The 18,912-nt window shown below is 36.5% G+C and overlaps 1 protein-coding gene across 6 annotated transcripts in view; it reads right to left on the bottom strand.

The window, feature by feature from the left end:
- MAPK10 (mitogen-activated protein kinase 10) overlaps nucleotides 1–18,912 on the bottom strand; it is a 343,572-nt gene that overhangs the window by 133,311 nt on the left and 191,349 nt on the right. For all 6 annotated transcript variants that reach the window (XM_066280170.1, XM_066280166.1, XM_066280168.1 and 3 more), the window contains exon 4: nucleotides 11,641–11,810. In XM_066280170.1, coding sequence (XP_066136267.1) covers nucleotides 11,641–11,762 — 122 coding nt within the window. In that variant the 5' untranslated portion in view covers nucleotides 11,763–11,810. The remainder of the gene's footprint in view (nucleotides 1–11,640; nucleotides 11,811–18,912) is intronic.

Genomic DNA, 18,912 nt, shown 5'->3' with positions numbered 1-18,912 from the left:
TTAGAAAAATGCAGCTCCTCTGGGTGAAAGAGACCACTGGGAACATTGCTGGGTGTGTGATAGGCAGGCTGAAGTCCAGACTCCATTTACTCTCTGTAGAGAAAACAGCTGTGGTAGGCTTGCTTGCAGATTTAGCAGCTGCAAGCACTTTGCTTGCTTAATGCATGAGCACATGGCAGTGTCATATGTGTATAGTCTATGTAAGGTATGGGTGCTTGCCCTCAAGGTGTGTGGCAGAGTGTGGATTGCCTGCCCACCACCATGAGGGGTCATTTTGCTGTTCATTCACTTGCTGCCATGAGAAGAGGTTTTCCCCTATTTACTCATCTGCCATTGCAAAACTTTATTAAACGGTAATGGTCCAATGCTTTCTTCCAGCTCCACAATTTCTCTACCATCTACCCCAGGGGTAGTAAATCTTTTCATACCTACCACCCACTTTTGTATCTCTGTTAGTAGTAAAATTTTCTAACTGCCCACTGGTTCCACAGTAATGGTGATTTATAAAGTAGGGAAGTAACTTTACTTTATAAAATTTATAAAGCAGAGTTATAGCAAGTAAAAGCATATGATAATTACTTACCAAGTACTTTAAGTCGGATTTTCACTAAGTTTGGCAGAATAAATTTTTATAAAACAACTTACTATAGTTAAATCTGTCTTTTTATTTATACTTTGGTTGCTCCACTACCGCCCACCATGAAAGCTGAAACGCCCACTAGTGAAGAGTAGGGACCAGGTTGACTACCACTGATCTACCTGAATCTTAGGCAAACCTGCCTGGCCTCAGCCACCAGCATTACACTCCCTCTTCCACATGCCCTTGTGCAGGGCACACATCCCTCAACCATATTCCCAGTCCGGGGGGGGGACCCAAACAAAAAAAGTTCACAGTATATTTGGTTTTGTAGCTTTGGATTAGGAGTAATATTCTTGATCTTTATGAATGGACATATTAAAAGCCTCTGTGGAAAACATTTTTAACGATAAGAAATAAAGGTGAATATGAATGAAGATGAACAAAGCTAAGATAATTCTAAAGTTTGTATCTTTAAATGAAAAGAAACACCATGCCAAATGAAGTGGCTCAAGTCCCTCTCTGATGGTGACTAAGACTCTTGCCATCACACAGAGAGTTTAAAATGCAATGTTTTGATGCTGGTTTCATAATTTGGACATGTAAATTGAATCTCACTTGACAAAGTCAAATATTTTAAATAAATTTCATGAATCCAGGAATAAAAAGTGGAAACAAGGGAATGATAGGGCTGTCACTCAAACTTCCAAATCAGAAGATGTCTTTCTTTGTCCTCAGCTCTCACATTTAAATTCATGATTAGGAAGACAGCTCAGACTCTATAAACGGAATATGATGCTGAAACCGGCCAGGAGGATGACTCTATAGACAGAAAGGCACTTACCTTCTCTCTCTGCTTTATAAAATACTCCTCTAAGCCCTGTTTTTTTAGTTACAGTATTTGTAACACCTACCTGCTTTCTTCTTTTGTTTTGTGGGCTTTTTTTAAAGCTACCTTTTCTACAGATAGAAGGGACCGGTCTCTTAGAGCAGTAAATGAGAACCATCTCAGGAATCTGAGGAACAGCAATTGCCACCTGTTCTTTAGCATAATTTAATATAATTGGAGACACCTTTTTTTCTGTGAGGAATGTTGGCTTTATACTATAAGGATGTAAATTAATTACAAATTTACTGAGGAAAGACAGAATTCAGAATAAATGTCCATAATACCTTCCAAGATCAAATATATATAATTTTGAGGATTATGTCATCCAATCTCATCAGCATGAGCTATTACCATGACAATTATATATAAATATATATATGTATATATACATATGAACACATATATACTTTATGGTTAACATACAGAAATAATAATTTTATATCATTTTGCTTTTCGCAATAAGCATATTGCCATCAAACTTCTACCCATGGCTTCTCAAAGTACCCTATTTTCTCTGTGGAGGAAAGCAAAGTGATATGTACAAGTCTTACTCATCAATAAAAATATGGTAAATAGGCATTTGGGGTCTGTGCTATGCAAAGGAGCCAAGAAGGACAGCAAAATGTAAAAGAATACAGTGTCTTATTCTGTCCTATTGTACTGAACCATTACCGCCTCAAACTTCTTAGCAATATGAAAGACAGTATTTGAAGTTCAATGCTCCTTATCCCAAGAAAGTTGCAATTAAGTACCTAAATTGCAATATTAATGGAGAAAAGGGATACAAAATGTTCTGATATTCCAGCTGTGGGTCAGAGGGTACTCATTTCAACTGGTCAGGCGCTAAACGGAAATGTGTGATTAAAGATGTGTCATTGAGCTTAATGGCTCATTAGGAACTCTGAGAATGTACCCTAGGCTCATAAGTAATGTTTCAGAAACAAAATAAAATCATCATTCTGGAATCAATGACCAAGTCTCTTGTCTTCCAGGATATCTGGTATTTTGAGAAACCTGCTGGATGATTTCAACCACTTCTCTTCATACCATCTACCTTACAACCATAACACATTTCCGTCAGAATTCTGCGCTTAAAGATCGTTAGCTGGATCTGTGTAGCCATGCTCAAAATTTAAAAACTAATGTTTAAAACTTAATTATTGAAAATAATCTTGGTTAACTGGAGCTCAGATTGAAAGATAAAAATGAAAAGGCTAAGAAATATTAATAAAGGTTTTTTTTAAATCCCATGTTTTCAATGATAATATTCATATAATATCCCCAATCTGATGATTAAGCATCTGTTAAAACCAAGCATCTTCCTGAGTTACAAACAGGGTAGGGCAAAAGTAGGTTTACAGTTGTTTTTATGGAAAATAATACAATAATTAATAAGTAATAATACAAAAATAAACTGTGTTTTGCATATTATGAACAGTAAACCTACTTTGCCCCACACTGTATGTCAACCTTTTATAATTTTTTATTGCTAGAAAAGAGAAACAGTAAATCTACCTTCTCTGAATCTACTAAAAGTCATAATTATATCAAATTTATAAGACAATGTCATGTTTCTACTTTGTTTTATATTTTTTGAGTTCTGTGGGTTATTAATATTATTGACATTTTACAGAGGAATGAACTGAGGTTCTGAGAGATTGAAAGTTAAATACTATCATTGATAAAGCAAAATAGAAATTTAATTGTTTTGAGTTATAATTGTATTTATAACTATAATGACTGAACATGATACTATAAGGCAGTGATGGATAATCTTTTGAGCTTGATGAAAATTTGCCAAAAAACCGAGAGTAACTCAGGTGGTGTGTCACTTTGAGAAAAAAACCATAATTTTGCGATATTTATAGTTTAAATAGCAAAAATGTATAATTGTAATATATAACTGTATTTAATAAACCAAAAACTAATTATTTAACTTACCTGCTTAGTGACTTCTTTGTTCATCTGTCAATCGGTTTCTTTTGTTGGTCTTGATATTATTTAACTTGTGTGGGATGCCGTGAACCAAGATAAATGAGGGGGAGGGGGAATTCTTTAACTAACCTGCCTTTTAGTGACTTTTTTGTTGCTGAATTTCATTGGCTAAATCTTCAATTGAAGGTTGGTATTTTGTACACTTCAAGCCCAAGCAAGTACTACTAACTTCATCTGTCAATCTGTTTCTTTTGTTGGTTTTGATATTATTTAACGCTGAGAATAAGGTCTCACAAAAGTACGTAGAGGAAAAAATTGTGAGTAAAGCCATTGCTAAATTTTTCAGGGTGCTAAAAGTGTCTGGTAATCGGTTCCAGGCATTCCAAATTTCCTGTTCGTAGTATCACTCCTCTTGATTCTCCAAGCGGCACCTTTCCAGATTCTCAAGCTTTGACCTTAAGTTGACAAACACCTGAGTCCAGATGCTGTCTTGAAATTCTGCAAGTTTCATCTTATGTAAATTAAGATGGCTGCTGCTATTTCTAGTAGCGGGAAACAGCACCCATAGCACAGGCCCTCGCCTCGCCCAACCTCCCCCTCACTTATCTCAGTAATGATGGTCAATTAGAAATCCATGACACCCCAGAACAGTAGATTGGATGATAGTTGTTGTGATTATGTGATTGCTGGTAATGACGATCACAAGGGCCCCACAAATGAATCCCCCGTGGCATTCCACTGCTCCCTGCTCCACCGATGGAAGTGAGGTCAAAGATCCCCCAACAGCCTAACCGGAAGTCCCAGAACTAGATGCTCTGTGCCAGAGTTCTGTTGTTTTGGCCTACAGACCTCCAGCACAGAATGTCTATACTACAGCAAATATTTTATCCTCAGCTACTGCACCTGGCCATGCTGGAGCCGAGGATGAAATGTCCTTCTTGGCATGTGGCTCCATACTTCTCTGGTATGTGGCCACATTTGGCTGCGTGTCATAAAAAATGGCTACATGTGTCAGTGATGACACGCGTGTCATAGGTTCACCATCACGGCTATAAGGTATCTTAAAGTATTTGTAATTAAATCAATGATTTTTATTTTTATTTTTTTTGTATTTTTCTGAAGCTGGAAACGGGGAGAGACAGTCAGACAGACTCCCGCATGCGCCCGACCGGGATCCACCCGGCACGCCCACCAGGGGCGACGCTCTGCCCACCAGGGGGCGACGCTCTGCCCACCAGGGGGCGATGCTCTGCCCCTCCGGGCATCGCTCTGCTGCGACCAGAGCCACTCTAGCGCCTGGGGCAGAGGCCAAGGAGCCATCCCCAGCGCCCGGGCCATCTTTGCTCCAATGGAGCCTTGGCTGCGGGAGGGGAAGAGAGAGACAGAGAGGAAGGAGGGGGTGGGGGTGGAGAAGCAAATGGGCACTTCTCCTATGTGCCCTGGCCGGGAATCGAACCCGGGTCCCCCGCACGCCAGGCCGACGCTCTACCGCTGAGCCAACTGGCCAGGGCCTAAATCAATGATTTTTAAATGTGCAAATATTTTATAGAATTCAAAGAATTTACTTAATTTCCTTTCTAACTTTAATCATCAATAAATAGGTATTGAATACCCTTTCATCATGTGCCTTAACATCACCAAGTTTCAGTCCCCTTTGTTCTAGTATATGTTTAAAGGTGTCCCCTAACCTTTGCCATTCATTTTGTAAATGTGTGCTATTAGTTCAGGTTGATTAAATCAGAATGTAGATGGAGTAGCTCAAATTTTTCATCATTAAGATATGACAACAAAGGATATCACATAAACTTAATTGATAAAGCAGTAACAGGGTTTGAGAGAACACAGGTTTTAAAAGAAGTTCTACTGCAGGTAAAATGCTATTAAACTGCACCATAGGCTGCAGAGAAATTGTTTATGAAAGGAAGAGTCAATGGATGCCTCAAACTTCATTGTTGTCTTCTTTTGAGAAATTGACATTAACTACCCCAACAGTTAGCAACCACTATTATGATCAGTCAGCAGCAGTCATCCATATTAAGGCAAAACCCTTCACAAGCCAAAGATGATGACTCGCTGATAGCTTGGATGAGGGTTAGCATTTTATAGCACGAAAGTGCTTTTTAATTATAGTATATACATTTTTTAGACATAATGCTATTATATATTTTAATATACTACAGTTTAATAAACATAACTTTATGTGGACTGGAAAGCCAAAATATTTGTGTTGCTCACTTTACTGCAAGTGATAGCCACTTTATTATGGTGGTCTGAAACCATATCTGCAATATCTCTAAGATATGCCTTTAATTTTCATTGTTTTTTTCTGCTTCAGTGGATAATCTTTTTTCTCTCAGAGATGGAAAGAAAAATTCATTTATTCCAAAAGATTTTATATTAGATTTTATTTAATGGTTTTCAATAATGACATTCTTGTTCTATCATCGATGGCAAAAAAAAGTTGTGGTTAATTCCTTTATAAGATATTTTAGTATTGTCTGTTTTTTTTTTTCTCACCTGATCATCAGTAAGTAATAAAGTAGTCAAAAGAGGGAAAAGAAAGTGCAAGAACCCAACAAAAAGTTTAAGGTAACTGAACAGCAAAATGAATCTCTATTTTAAACAAGTTAAGAAGATGAAAATTCTATGACATAAGTATCAATATGTCAACATTAACGTTGAAAAGCAAAATTCTTCTTTATGCACACACACAAAAATTTTTTTTATAGTGATGTGCACAAAAATCAGTGTTGAACATCACTTTTTTTTTTTTTTTCATTTTTCTGAAGCTGGAAACAGGGAGAGACAGTCAGACAGACTCCCGCATGCGCCCGACCGGGATCCACCCGGCACGCCCACCAGGGGGCGACGCTCTGCCCACCAGGGGGCGATGCTCTGCCCATCCTGGGCGTCGCCATGTTGCGACCCTCCTGGGTGTCGCCATATTGCGACCAGAGCCACTCTAGCGCCTGGGGCAGAGGCCAAAGAGCCATCCCCAGCGCCCGGGCCATCTTTTGCTCCAATGGAGCCTTGGCTGCGGGAGGGGAAGAGAGAGACAGAGAGGAAAGCGCGGCGGAGGGGTGGAGAAGCAAATGGGTGCGTCTCCTATGTGCCCTGGCCGGGAATCGAACCCAGGTCCTCCGCACGCTAGGCCGACGCTCTACCGCTGAGCCAACCGGCCAGGGCTGAACATTACTTTTGAAATTGGTTCCTTCATGTTTTATTTCTGCTCCAAAGAAAATAATGTAAAATAAATGATCATCTGTTTCAGATTGACTTCCCCAGACACTCTCAGTTATCAAGTTCTTCAACTCACAATTGTATGAGATATTCAAAATAGGATGCAGACATGACTGTTTTTGTGAACAGAGGAAATGTCTGGATTTCAGGAGCATGTCTGGGAATGGATGTGTATTTGGTGGGAGAGATGGATGAACTTGATTGTTGACAAAAACAATAGACAGGAAATTAAATTAAAGGCAGAAAAACAGAAAGGACAAATTAATATGAGAGTAGATATACAGCCCTGGAGGCTTGGCTCACTGAGTGTTGACCCAATGTATGGACATCCCAGGTTTGATTTCCGGTCAGGGCACACAAAAGAAGTGACCATCTGCTTCTCTTTCTTCTCTCTTTCTCTTCTCTACCTCTTCCTCTCAGTAGCCAGTGACTCGAGCAAGCATCAACCCTGGGTGCTAAGAATAGCTCAGTTGGTCTGAGCATTGACCTCAGGGACTGAGGATAGCTTGGTTGATTTGAGCATCAGCCCCAGAAGGGTGTTGCCAGGTGGATCCTGGTTGGGGTGCATGCAGGAGTCTGTCTCACTATCTCTCCTTTTCTCAATAAAAAAAAACAAAAAAAAAAACCCCAAACAAACAAAAACGAGCAAGAGAAAGAGAATAGATCTAGAGATAAATAGTACAGTATCTCAGTGCTAAGTTGAAGAGGGACAAAAAAGAAGAAAGAAATGTGCTGGAATTGTGGTGTCTGTTCACATGTAGAGCAGTGAATTTAAAGATTAGGGAGAGAAATGTGCCATCTCTTTTCTGTTTTCTGCCCTTCATCTTGGTCTTTCCATGTCCCTCAGCTGTAGACAAAAAGACTAATAATAATCTCGGGAAACTCTAAGGCTAATATTTTGAGATTAAGGTGTCCCTCTACTGACATATTCATTGTGAAGCTGGATTAAACATTTTAACTAAGGACATATATTTTCTGAAATATATTTTCTGTAACTATGCCTGAGACCTAGGATGATTCCCATCCTGTACAAAGAGAAATAGAGGTCCAAAATGTCCTATAAATTAAAACATACTACAAAAACATTAATGGTAGATTTTAAAATCGTTCTGGGACAGTCAGTTATCTTTTTATTATTATTATTTTTGACAGAGAGAGAGAGAGAGAGAGAGAGAGAGAGACAGATAGGGACAAACAGACAAAGAGAGAGAGAGAGAGATGAGAAGCATCAATTCTTTGTTGCAGCACCTTAGTTGTCCATTGATTGCTTTCTCAAATGTGCCTTGACCGGCAGGCTACAGCAGAATGAGTGACCCCTTGTTCAAGCCAGCGACCTTGGGCTCAAATCAGTGACCTTGTGCTTTAAGCCAGCAACCTTTAGGCTCAAGCCAGCAACCATGAGGTCATATTTATGATCCCACGCTCAAGCCAGCGACCCTGCGCTTACGCCAGATGAGCCCATGCTCAAGCCTACCAGCTCAGTGTTTCGAACCTGGGTCCTCTGTGTGGGACAGTCTGTTATCTTTGGAGCAAAATTTCTGTTTTTGCTTTGGATCTGTTTTTGAGTCATTAAAGGGTTATCAGCTTCCTTTCACTGGAAGTCCTCATTTTCTGTAGAAGTTTTAATTAAAGGAAAATGAAACAATCCCAGAAAGTATTTCAGCATATTAACTGAGAATCTTAAAAAGACTTTTTAATGTCCTACAATTTTCCATTTAAAAAGGCAGCCAGTAATTACTTTGTTTTCTCCCTCTCCCATCTTCTCTCCTTTATAAGAATTTTTTTCTATTTCATTTTGAAGTCTTTCATGAATGCAATGATTTCCTAAATGAGGTTCTCACTCTTCAACTGGCATGGAAACTATCAAGTGCAGAATTAAATATAAGCATATATTCTAATGTAGAAAAGAAATTAAACATTACTCAATTTAAAATACACACTAATACTGGTCGTTCCCATGCACGTTTTATCCCCCTAGCAGGGGTCATGTATTACCTAGGGCTAAAAATGTAAACTGAAAAGAAAGCGGAAATTTCACAGTCTGAGGAAGGGTGACAGAGGCACCCTGATTTTCCTTTAAAAAAGTTATATGCATTCAGTGTGCCTGCTTTTATGAGATTTATAACAATTACCTTAATAGCAGAATCTTCATTACACCGTGTGTATTAGTATTGCTGCCTCAACAAATCACCACAAATTTGGCTGTTTAAAAAACACAAATTTAGGATTTTATAGTTCTGTAGGTCAGAAATCCTACATTGGTCTCACTAGATTAATATCATGATGCCAGTAGGCTGAGTGCCTTTCTAAAGGTATTAGAGAAGAATCTGTTTCCTTGATTATTTGGGTTTGTTGGAAGATTTCAGTTACTTGTGGTTGTATCACTGAAGTCTCCATTTTTTTGCTGATTGTCAGCTGCGGACCATTCCCAGCTTCTAAAAGCCACCCCATTTCTTGGCTTATGATTTTTTCCCTTCATCTTCAAAGCTAGCAACAGTAAGGCAAGTTTCTCATGTTTCAAATTTCTTATCTTTTTCCTCCCATTGAAGCTTTCTGACCAACTCGTCTGCCTTCCTTTTCTACTTTTAAGGACTCATGATATTAGATTGGTCTTGCCTGCATATTCTGGTATAACTTCCCCATTTTAAGATCCTTAAGTTTAATCACATCTGCGAAGTCCTTTTGCTATGTAAGATAATATAATCAAGATTTTGCATATTAGGACATGAGCACTTTAATCATTGGGGCAACCATTATTCTGCCTACTAAACAATGACATTGTTTTGTGCCACAAAGAGTTTCACCTCATACCTGCACCAATAAACAAGCAAGCAATCAAACAAACAAACAAATAAATAAATAAATAAATCATTTTACCTATATAGATATCTTCAAAATGAATGATTTGGCCCATTGTTTAAAATATTAAAATATTCCATCTTTCAAATTGCAAAAACAACTACTAACTGACATTATAAATCATTGAAATTTACTAGCTAAATTTCCATAAAAGACTGGGAATATTTGATAAATGACATTTAGATGATTTAGTAAGTGCACCAACCTTACTAAACCAACCTTACTTACCAACCCTGCTTTCTGCTATTTGCATCAGTTAAGCAATCTGAGTAAAACTTAAAACCAGTTGTCAAAATGAAATGAACATTTTAAAACTTAAGTCCACATAAATATCAGTAATGGATATTTAAAGCAGCTTTTTTCATAATTGCTATAAACTTGAAAGAGACCAAGATATCCTAACATAGGTGAATGGGTAAGTAAACTGAGATACAACCAGACAATGGAATATTAGTCATTTCTAAAAAGACATAAGCTATAGACTTATAGAGCCATGAAAGGACATGGAAGACCTTTAAGCGCATATAAATAAATGAAAGAAACCAATCTGAAAAGGCTATACACTGTTTGATTCCAGCTATTCTGGAAAAGGCAAAATTTGGACTTTTTTGTAAAAAGATCAATGGTTGTTGGAGCTGGGAGTAGTGGAGGGACACAGGAGATTTTTAAGACAGTTGAAATATTCTGTATGATACCATAACAATGAACACATGTTTTTTATGTTTGTTCAAACCCATGGAATATATACAACACCAAGAGTGAATTTTGATGAATTTTATGGGCTTTGGTGATTATGATGAGTCAATGTAGGGTCATCAATTGTAGTAAATGTACCACTCTGGTGGGAATTTTGATAATGCAGGAATCAATGCATGGCAAGTCTTTGTACCTTCTTCTTGATTTGTTGTGCACCTAAAGTTTCTCAAAAAAATAAAAGTTTTCATCTCGTTCTTTAAAATTGTTTGTGGGTTTTTTTGTGTGTGTGACAGAGAGAGTCAGAGAAAGAGACAGATAGGGACAGACAGACAGGAAGGGAGAGAGATGAGAAGTGTCAATTCTTCGTTGTGGCACCTTAGTTGTTCATTGATTGCTTTCTCCTATGTGGCTTCACTGGGGGGCTTCAGCAGAGCAAGTGACCCCTTGCTCAAGCCAGCAACCTTGGGCTCAAGCTGGTAAGCCTTGCTTAAACCAGATGAGCCCACGCTCAAGTTGGAGACCTCGGGGTCTCAAACCTGGGTCCTCCGCACCCCAGTCCAACACTCTATCTACTGCGCCACCACCTAGTCAGGCAAAAGTGTTTGTGTTTTTAAATGAACATTACTAATATCATAGTAATTTATATTACAAATAAAAATATTGACATACTTAAGTTTCCTTTATAAATATATGTATTTTGAATGCATGTTCTAAATTTTTACTTATAAGTGTAAGCCATAAAATTGAAAAGTATTACACTATTAAGTTTATACTAAATACATTTAATTGCTACACTAGAAGTATCTAAAAGAAATGTTTATCAATCTAACATCAGGTCAATTAGATCTTGACTTGTCATCATTTCCACTGGCTTCTCAAAAATGTCATACAAGAATAGATATCAAGGATCACAGAATCTTTCCATTTTGGAAACATTCAGCAAACATTTTTAAAATACCACTTTTCTAATAGGTAATTGAACTTTAAACATTGAACTTTAAAAGTCCCAGGGACCTTTGAGATAGAATTTATACTTCTTTTGAATATACGCGATTTTTTTTGCTAGTTATTGTATCACATACCTACTCATTTCTTATTGTGAAAACATTCAAATAAAATTTTCTAAATATAAACCTCTGATTCTTTTGGGGTTATTTTATGGCTCTTGTATAATAAGTAATTTTTTAAACCTGAAAAAGTAGTCACAAATGAAGTTATACATATTGTAAACAAATGGGTAATAGATTACAAATAATGTTCATAGTTCTATTTCTCTTTAGTAACCTGTATTTTTTCCCCTCCAAGTCATGCAATTCATTAATGGTGTGTGTGCATGTGTGTCTAATTTACATATTGTGTTATGCAATTTATTTGTGGTGTGCATGCATGTGTGTCTAGTTAACACAGGGTGTTCCATATAAAAATATAAGTTAAATCCACTTACCAAACTATTCCCTGAGCCCCAGAGCCAATAGGCTTTAGATTCTGGTAGCGCTTGAGAACTGTGAAGGTTGAATCTCCCACTTCCACACTGTAGAACTGGTTGTCAACTTTGCTTTTGCTCATGTTGTAATGTTTGGCAATATATGACACATCCACTTGTTTAGCAAATCCCTATGAAAAAGAATAACAAAAATATGAGACAAATGAATGAGTAGAATGACAAAGAGATACAGAGAAATCTGTTCTTTTAATGATTACTAATTTTTGTCATCTATCATTATTTTATAAACCTGTATTGCACATAGAAAATGATGTATTCATCCATGTAAGATTAGCTGGAGTAAAAGAGCTTAGAAAATATGGCCAAAAATTTGTTTTCAATATTAAAACTTATAATAAAATCTTAGATTATATCTGCATAACCTTTTCTGAAATGTTTTGTTAAAACCATTTACTTATTTATGGAGCAAACACCTGTTGAACATATACTGGTCCCAGAGACAATGCTAGATACTTCAGAGGTGAACACTGTTCATCCATTACAATAGCCATTTGAGGAAGGGTAAAAGATTATATCTACATTCCTTTCTCAGAAAGAACTGAGATACAAAATAATGTGAAGGTTTAATTTTTTAATTAGGTAAATTTTGAATAAATTGTATTGACTTCATTTATTATTCTCAATAATACCAAAAATGTTATTATCCTGCTTTAAACACTGAATAATTTCAGTCCAAATTAACATAATAATAAAATGCCATAGGATGACTTTTTATTCTTTGCAAGCTTAGATATTAAGTATCTCAATTGTATCTTTTATCTTTAAGGAAAGTTCTTCCATCAATTATATTTACCAATTGAAAAAACTGTTTTCAAAATTTTAAATCGTGATTTATGAATATATATAATATAAATATCCATTATTCATCATTAATGTTCACCCAGAAATGACCTTACACTATTGTACTTTATAATATTAAATCATATAGATTATATAGCTAGAAAAGATCTTACAGAATATTGCCTAGCCTTGAGGTAAACATGCATGGATGCCTACCCTGTAATCATCTTCCCTTCTTCTTGCTGATTTGGTTCAGGTTCTGAGTACTTGCATGTTCTGTGGTTTTCTCCCCAACCTCAACAATTGAAAATTGAATAGTCTAAACCAGGGGTTCTCATTAGAGGTTGGCATAACCTGTAGCAGGCATTTGGGATATTTGTGGCATGTTTTTTTATGTGCTACCTGATAGGAGATATAGCTTGTATTTAGTCGACTTATCAAACAATGATAGTTGTTCTGCAATGAGTGGGACATTTACCTTACCTGGACACTTGTTAGAAATGCAAATGCTCACTCCAACCCCACACTGGTTGAATCAGTAATTCTGTGTGGTGGGGACCAACAACCTGTTTAAGATTGTTGAGAGCCACTCACTGGAGAGGGGTTTATCCCTAAAGATTGTAAAACAAGCCACACAGCTCTGCCTGAGATATTTAGAAAGGAAACACCTATTATTCGGTAGAAATACTATTTCTGTATCTGCCTCAGGGACCACACTTCGTGTTTCTATGAACTGCCAGATTCCATTACTCATGGCACATACAAACTGGAAACCAGTGTCCTAGTTAGGACCAGGGTTACTCTACACCTCAGAGCTATAACAGGATAAATCATTGCATCCTAGCAATTGTTCACACTCCTGAGAGGTCCCCTTAGTTTTTTCTAGTGCATATCTGCAATAGGACTTTTCTTATGATGAGGAAACTTTGTATAGACTTGGTAGTAGTTTAGTAAAATGCTTAAAACAATTTCAACAGGAAAATTTTTAGCAACAAGAGACTTCCCAGTTAAAAAGACACAAATAAAAGCTATTCAAATGAAATGCTTAATGCCCTGACATATTTTCTAAAATAAAAGTTACTCAGTGATCTTTTATCTCCATTTCAGAGCACATAATTTCTCACAATAAGATTGAAAATCCTCATTACAATATTTGTGAATTCACACACCAGGTTTTCTTTCAAGTATCCCCTTTATATTTAATTTTGAATTAAATTTTAAATAAAATCTGTAAGATAGAAAATACACTCTTATAAGTACCTCAAATAATGGGAAAAAGGCTTTTTTTTAATATTAGCAGTAAGACAAAGGGATTGAAAATTTTCTTGGATGGCAAATGTGTTATGTTGAAGAACTTCCTCTAGATCTCATCCGTGCCTTAAGCTTACAAATCCAAATTGAGTTTTAAAATACTAAAACATATTTAATACAGTATATTTCATCCCCAATATTCATATAGCCTTCCTTGTCATGATTATAAAGTTCAAACTTCTAAGTGCCTATGAAAATATGGAAAAATGTTATCAATGATAAAAAAATTCTTTAGTTACATGGTTTATTCTTCAGAACAGCGGTTCTCAATCTGTGGGTCGCGACCCCGGCGGGGTCGGCTAAAGCCATTGGAAAATACATAATGCATATCAGGTATTTACATTCCGAATCATAACTGTAGCAAAATTACAGTTATGAAGTAGCTACCCAAATTATTTTTTGGTTTGGGGTCACCGCAACATGAGGAACTGTATTGTGGGGTCACGGCATTAGAAAGGTTGAGAACCACTGGTTTAGAATAGCCTTAGCTCAGGTCATATAAATTATTATTTAAACACAAGAAGAACAAAAAAGAGAGCTGATGATTAAAACCCAGAAAGGGAAAAACAAAATTCATTTTGGGAAGGCCAATAGTTCAAGACAGAGATTCTAAAGTTGTAACATGGACCAGCACTATGTGAGGAGTTTGTAAAACACACTGCTGAGAGTGATTGAAAAATTTCTGATTCAGTGCAACTATGACAGGGCTAAGAGTTTATATTTCTAAGAATCTCCACACTTCTAGAATGACCATTTTATTTAAATTTAATTTTTCAATTACAATTTACATTAAATATTGTTTTGTTTTAGTTTCAGGTGTACAACTAGTGGTTAGACAGTCACATACTTTACAAAGTGTCCCCTCTGATAGTTCCAGTACCTACCTGGCACCATACATAATTATTACAAAATTAGTGATGATATTCCTTATGCTATAATTTACATCTCTGTGACTATTTTGTAACTATCAATTTGTACTTCTTAACTCCTTCGCCTTTTTCACCCAGCCCCCTAATCCCCTTTCCCTCCGGCAACCATCAGTCTCAGAACCACTATTTTAGAAAATAGGGAAGGTAAGACATGTCACCATTCAAAGAGGGCTATTTGGAGAGGCAAAAACTGGAAACAGTGTAGGTCAAACCAAGTAAGCAAAGGGTGTGGAAATTAAAATTGATGTCAGAATGACTCTCTTTGGCAACAGCACATGTTTAAGTAGACATATTTCCAGAGATATGTTTTCCTACTTCATAGGTACAATATAATGACCAATATTCTCTGAATTAACTTATAAAAATAAACATTTCATGATATCTTTATAGTATATTGATACTGCTTGACCAGGAGGTGGTGCAGTGGGTAGAGTGTTGGCCTTAGACGCTGAGGTTCAAGAACTCAAGGTCGCCGACTTGAGCATAGTCTCATCCTGCTTGAGCGTGAGCTCACCAGCTTTAGTGTGGGGTCACTGGCTTGAGCGTGGGATCAAAGACATGACCCCATGGTTGCCTGCTTCAGTGAAAGGTCTCTAGTTTGAGTTCAAGGTCACTGGCTTGAGCAAGGGGGTCACGGGCTCAGCTGGAGCCCCCAGTCAAGGAACATATGAGAAAGGAATCAATGAACAACTAAGGTGCTGCAATGAAGAATTAATGTTTCTCATCTCTCTTCCTGTCTATCTGTCCCTATCTGTCTCTCTCTCTCTCTGTCTTTCTCTCTGTCTCTGTCACACACAAAAGAAATTATACTAAAATCCTTGGGAAGAAAGTCTGAAATTCATAGGTATTCATAACTGCTCATCAAAATAAAAAGTTTTTTTCAGAGAATAAATTAATATGTTGATTAAGAGTTAATTACAAAGAACAAATATGTCATTTATAAAATTATAAATTACCACAGTAGTAACTTTTGAAGATCAATATGGTTTAAAATAACTATAGGTTTATAATAGTCTATTCTACTGATTGAATCATTTTAAAAAACAATTAATTCCTCCACTGAATATTAATCTTGTATATAAATGAATCAACAATTATTTATATGTGTACATAATAAAATTTTCTTTGAAAAAATTCAAAACAACCTGACCAGGTGGTGGTGCAGTGGATAGAGCACTGGACTGGGATGAGGAAAGACCGAGGTTCGAGACCTCGAGGTCGTTAGCTTGAGCATGGGTTCAGGTGGTTTGAGCAAAGCTCACCAGCTTGGACCCAAGGTCGCTGGCTCAAGCAAGGGGTTACTCAGTCTGCTGTAGCCCCATGGTCAAGGCATATAAGAAAGCAATCAATGAACAACTAAGGTGTCGCAACAAAAAACTGATGATTGATGCTTCTCATCTCTCTTCGTTCCTGTCTGTCTGTCCCTATCTATCCCTCTCTCTGAATCTCTCTCTGTCTCTGTAAAAAAGTAAAAAAATAAAATAAAATAAAAACAAACTCATTTCCTTTTTATCTCCTGTCTGCCAAAAAATTTTAAAGCTAAATTAAAAGAAGGCTTTCTTGTCACTGGTCATTTGATAAGCACAGAGGAAATCCGAATATAATCTGTTCTATGAAAAGACTACATTTTATGTAGACTTGTAAGAAGGGCCTTGTGCAATGAGTCCCCATCATCAATTCAATTGCTATTTATAGCTACAGAGATTTGCAAAGAAAGATGCCCATATTACTGATCTTATCCTGCAGGTGTCCAAAGCCTTGATAGAATTTTTCTCAAATTTAGCAACCTATATTCCACAAACACCACCTCCTCCCTCTTCATTTGTGCATGACTATTCTACATTACTGCTAGCAATTTCTGAGCAGAAAATATGGAGATTTACTAATTGTTAGAAGTTACGCTTCCTTGGCTTCTTTTGAATAGTATAGCTGAAAACAGTACCATGCCTGATTAGTTCTGCACTTAATAGCTATGAATCTTTGAAGAGGTCATTTTATTCTTTCATTGATTTATCATTTGTATTCTGTGCAGTCATAAAAAATATTTGTGCAGTTCACCACAAAAAATATAGTAACAATAAAACCATTACATCCAGTTTTAAGAACAAATGTCAAATAAAGAAGAAGCTGAGAGATGACAGTTTTATAAAAAAAAATAAGTTATAAATATAAACTGCCTTGAAAAAAAAACCTTAGTGTTGTGCTTTCAGAAGTCCAAAGGAAAAAAATAATGGCAACACAACAAAACCATAGTGAGTGGCAAGTTTTGATTCATTAACCTCATTAATTTATCATAGAAGTTCATGGGAAAGATAAAATTTTTCTAGTACTTAACTTCATGAAAAATATATAATTCTTTCTATAATAAACCTGTAACAGGCAGTAGATATAATATTTTTAATCCAAGATACAGAAATATGTATCATATGACTCAAGATAATCAGTTCTCAGTAAAACGAGGGAAGAAAGGTGAACCAGTATTAATTGCTTACTTAGTAAAAATGAACTTTGTATTCTGTTAAATACTATATTTAACACTAACAACAGCTGAGCAAAGTGGCTTGCAGAGCCGTTAATTGGCTCAAAGTCTTAGAACTATTAGTTAGTGGTCCCAATTAATATGAACTAAAGTTTGTCCAACTCCAACATACGTGCTCCTTTTTTACTAAACCATTCACTAGTTCAGCTAAAATAATTTAGAAAGTGATGTGGGTTTCTTATAATAAGATGAGCTATGGGAATAGAGCTTAAAAATCAAGAAAAATTAATTCATGGTGCATTCTTTTTTTTTTATAAATTTTTATTAATGTTAATGGGATGACATTAATAATTCAGGGTACATATATTCAAAGAAAACATGTCTAGGTTATCTTGTCATTAAATTATGTTGCATACCCCTCGCCCAGAGTCAGATTGTCCTCTGTCACCCTCTATCTAGTTTTCTCTGTGCCCCTCCCTCTCCCCCTAAATCTCTCCCTCCCTCCCTCCTGCGTCCTCCCTCCCCCTACCCCTGGTAACCACCACACTCTTGTCCATGTCTCTTAGTCTCGTTTTTATGTTCCACCAATGTATGGAATCATGTAGTTCTTGTTTTTTTCTGACTTACTTATTTCACTCCGTATAATGTTATCAAGATCCCACCATTTTGCTATAAATGATCTAATGTCATCATTTCTTATGGCTGAGTAGTATTCCATAGTGTATATGTGCCACATCTTCTTTATCCAATCTTCTATTGAAGGGCTTTTTGGTTGTTTCCATGTCTTAGCCACTGTGAACAGTGCTGCTATGAACATGGGGCTGCGTGTGTCTTTACGTATCAATGATTCTGAGGTTTTGGAGTATATACCCAGTAGAGGGATTGCTGGGTCATAAGGTAGTTCTATTTGCAGTTTTTTGAGGAACCACCATACTTTCCTCCATAGTGGTTGTACTACTTTACATTCCCACCAACAGTGTATGAGGGTTCCTTTTTCTCCACAGCCTCTCCAACATTTGTTATTAACATGGTGCATTCTTTTACTTATTGTCTCAGCCTAGAGTTTGAATTTAGCTGAACATAAACAATTCAGGGTTGAAACAGACAATCTTGTGTTGCCAATGGAAAGCTGGATTTTCAGAACTGCACAGAATTTAAACGGCCTAATTTCATTTATTTGTTAAATATTTTTGAGCACTTACTATATATAGCAGGCATTATTAAGGGTATTATGATATTACATTGATTTAACTCAATTAGTATAGTCAAAATAAGTTAGCATTTCCAGAAAATGAATCTCCAGGAAATCAACGGGTCAATCTGTTGGAAATTCTTTTAGGATTGTCTTTTGGATACTTTAAAAGCATCTGCCCAAAGTTGTGATTCTGCTTTTGGCACAGATGATATTGAGCTAGTCGTTCTCATAGTTATGACCAGCATATTGAGTTGCTTCATGATGCCACTCCAAGATTGTTATACAAAGCCCACAGGAACAACGCCTGCTATTTTGCTATGTGTTCAGAGGAATGTGTCCAATTCATTTTAAATCTGAATCTCATTGTTTACATATTAGTTTTAAAGGGGGATAGTAGAGACAACAATACTTAATGAAATTTAGGACTAGATTTTGTTCTGACAAAAGCATATTTTTCCCACTCTGTTTCTTAAAGTGCTACTCTTTAAGGAGGAATACAGCTTGCATCTTTATAATTT

The sequence above is a fragment of the Saccopteryx bilineata genome, chromosome 5 (assembly GCF_036850765.1).
Source record: "Saccopteryx bilineata isolate mSacBil1 chromosome 5, mSacBil1_pri_phased_curated, whole genome shotgun sequence".
Lineage (NCBI taxonomy): Eukaryota > Metazoa > Chordata > Mammalia > Chiroptera > Emballonuridae > Saccopteryx > Saccopteryx bilineata.
Note: the sequence above shows the minus strand (reverse complement) of the source record. Positions and strands in the feature narration are given on the sequence as shown.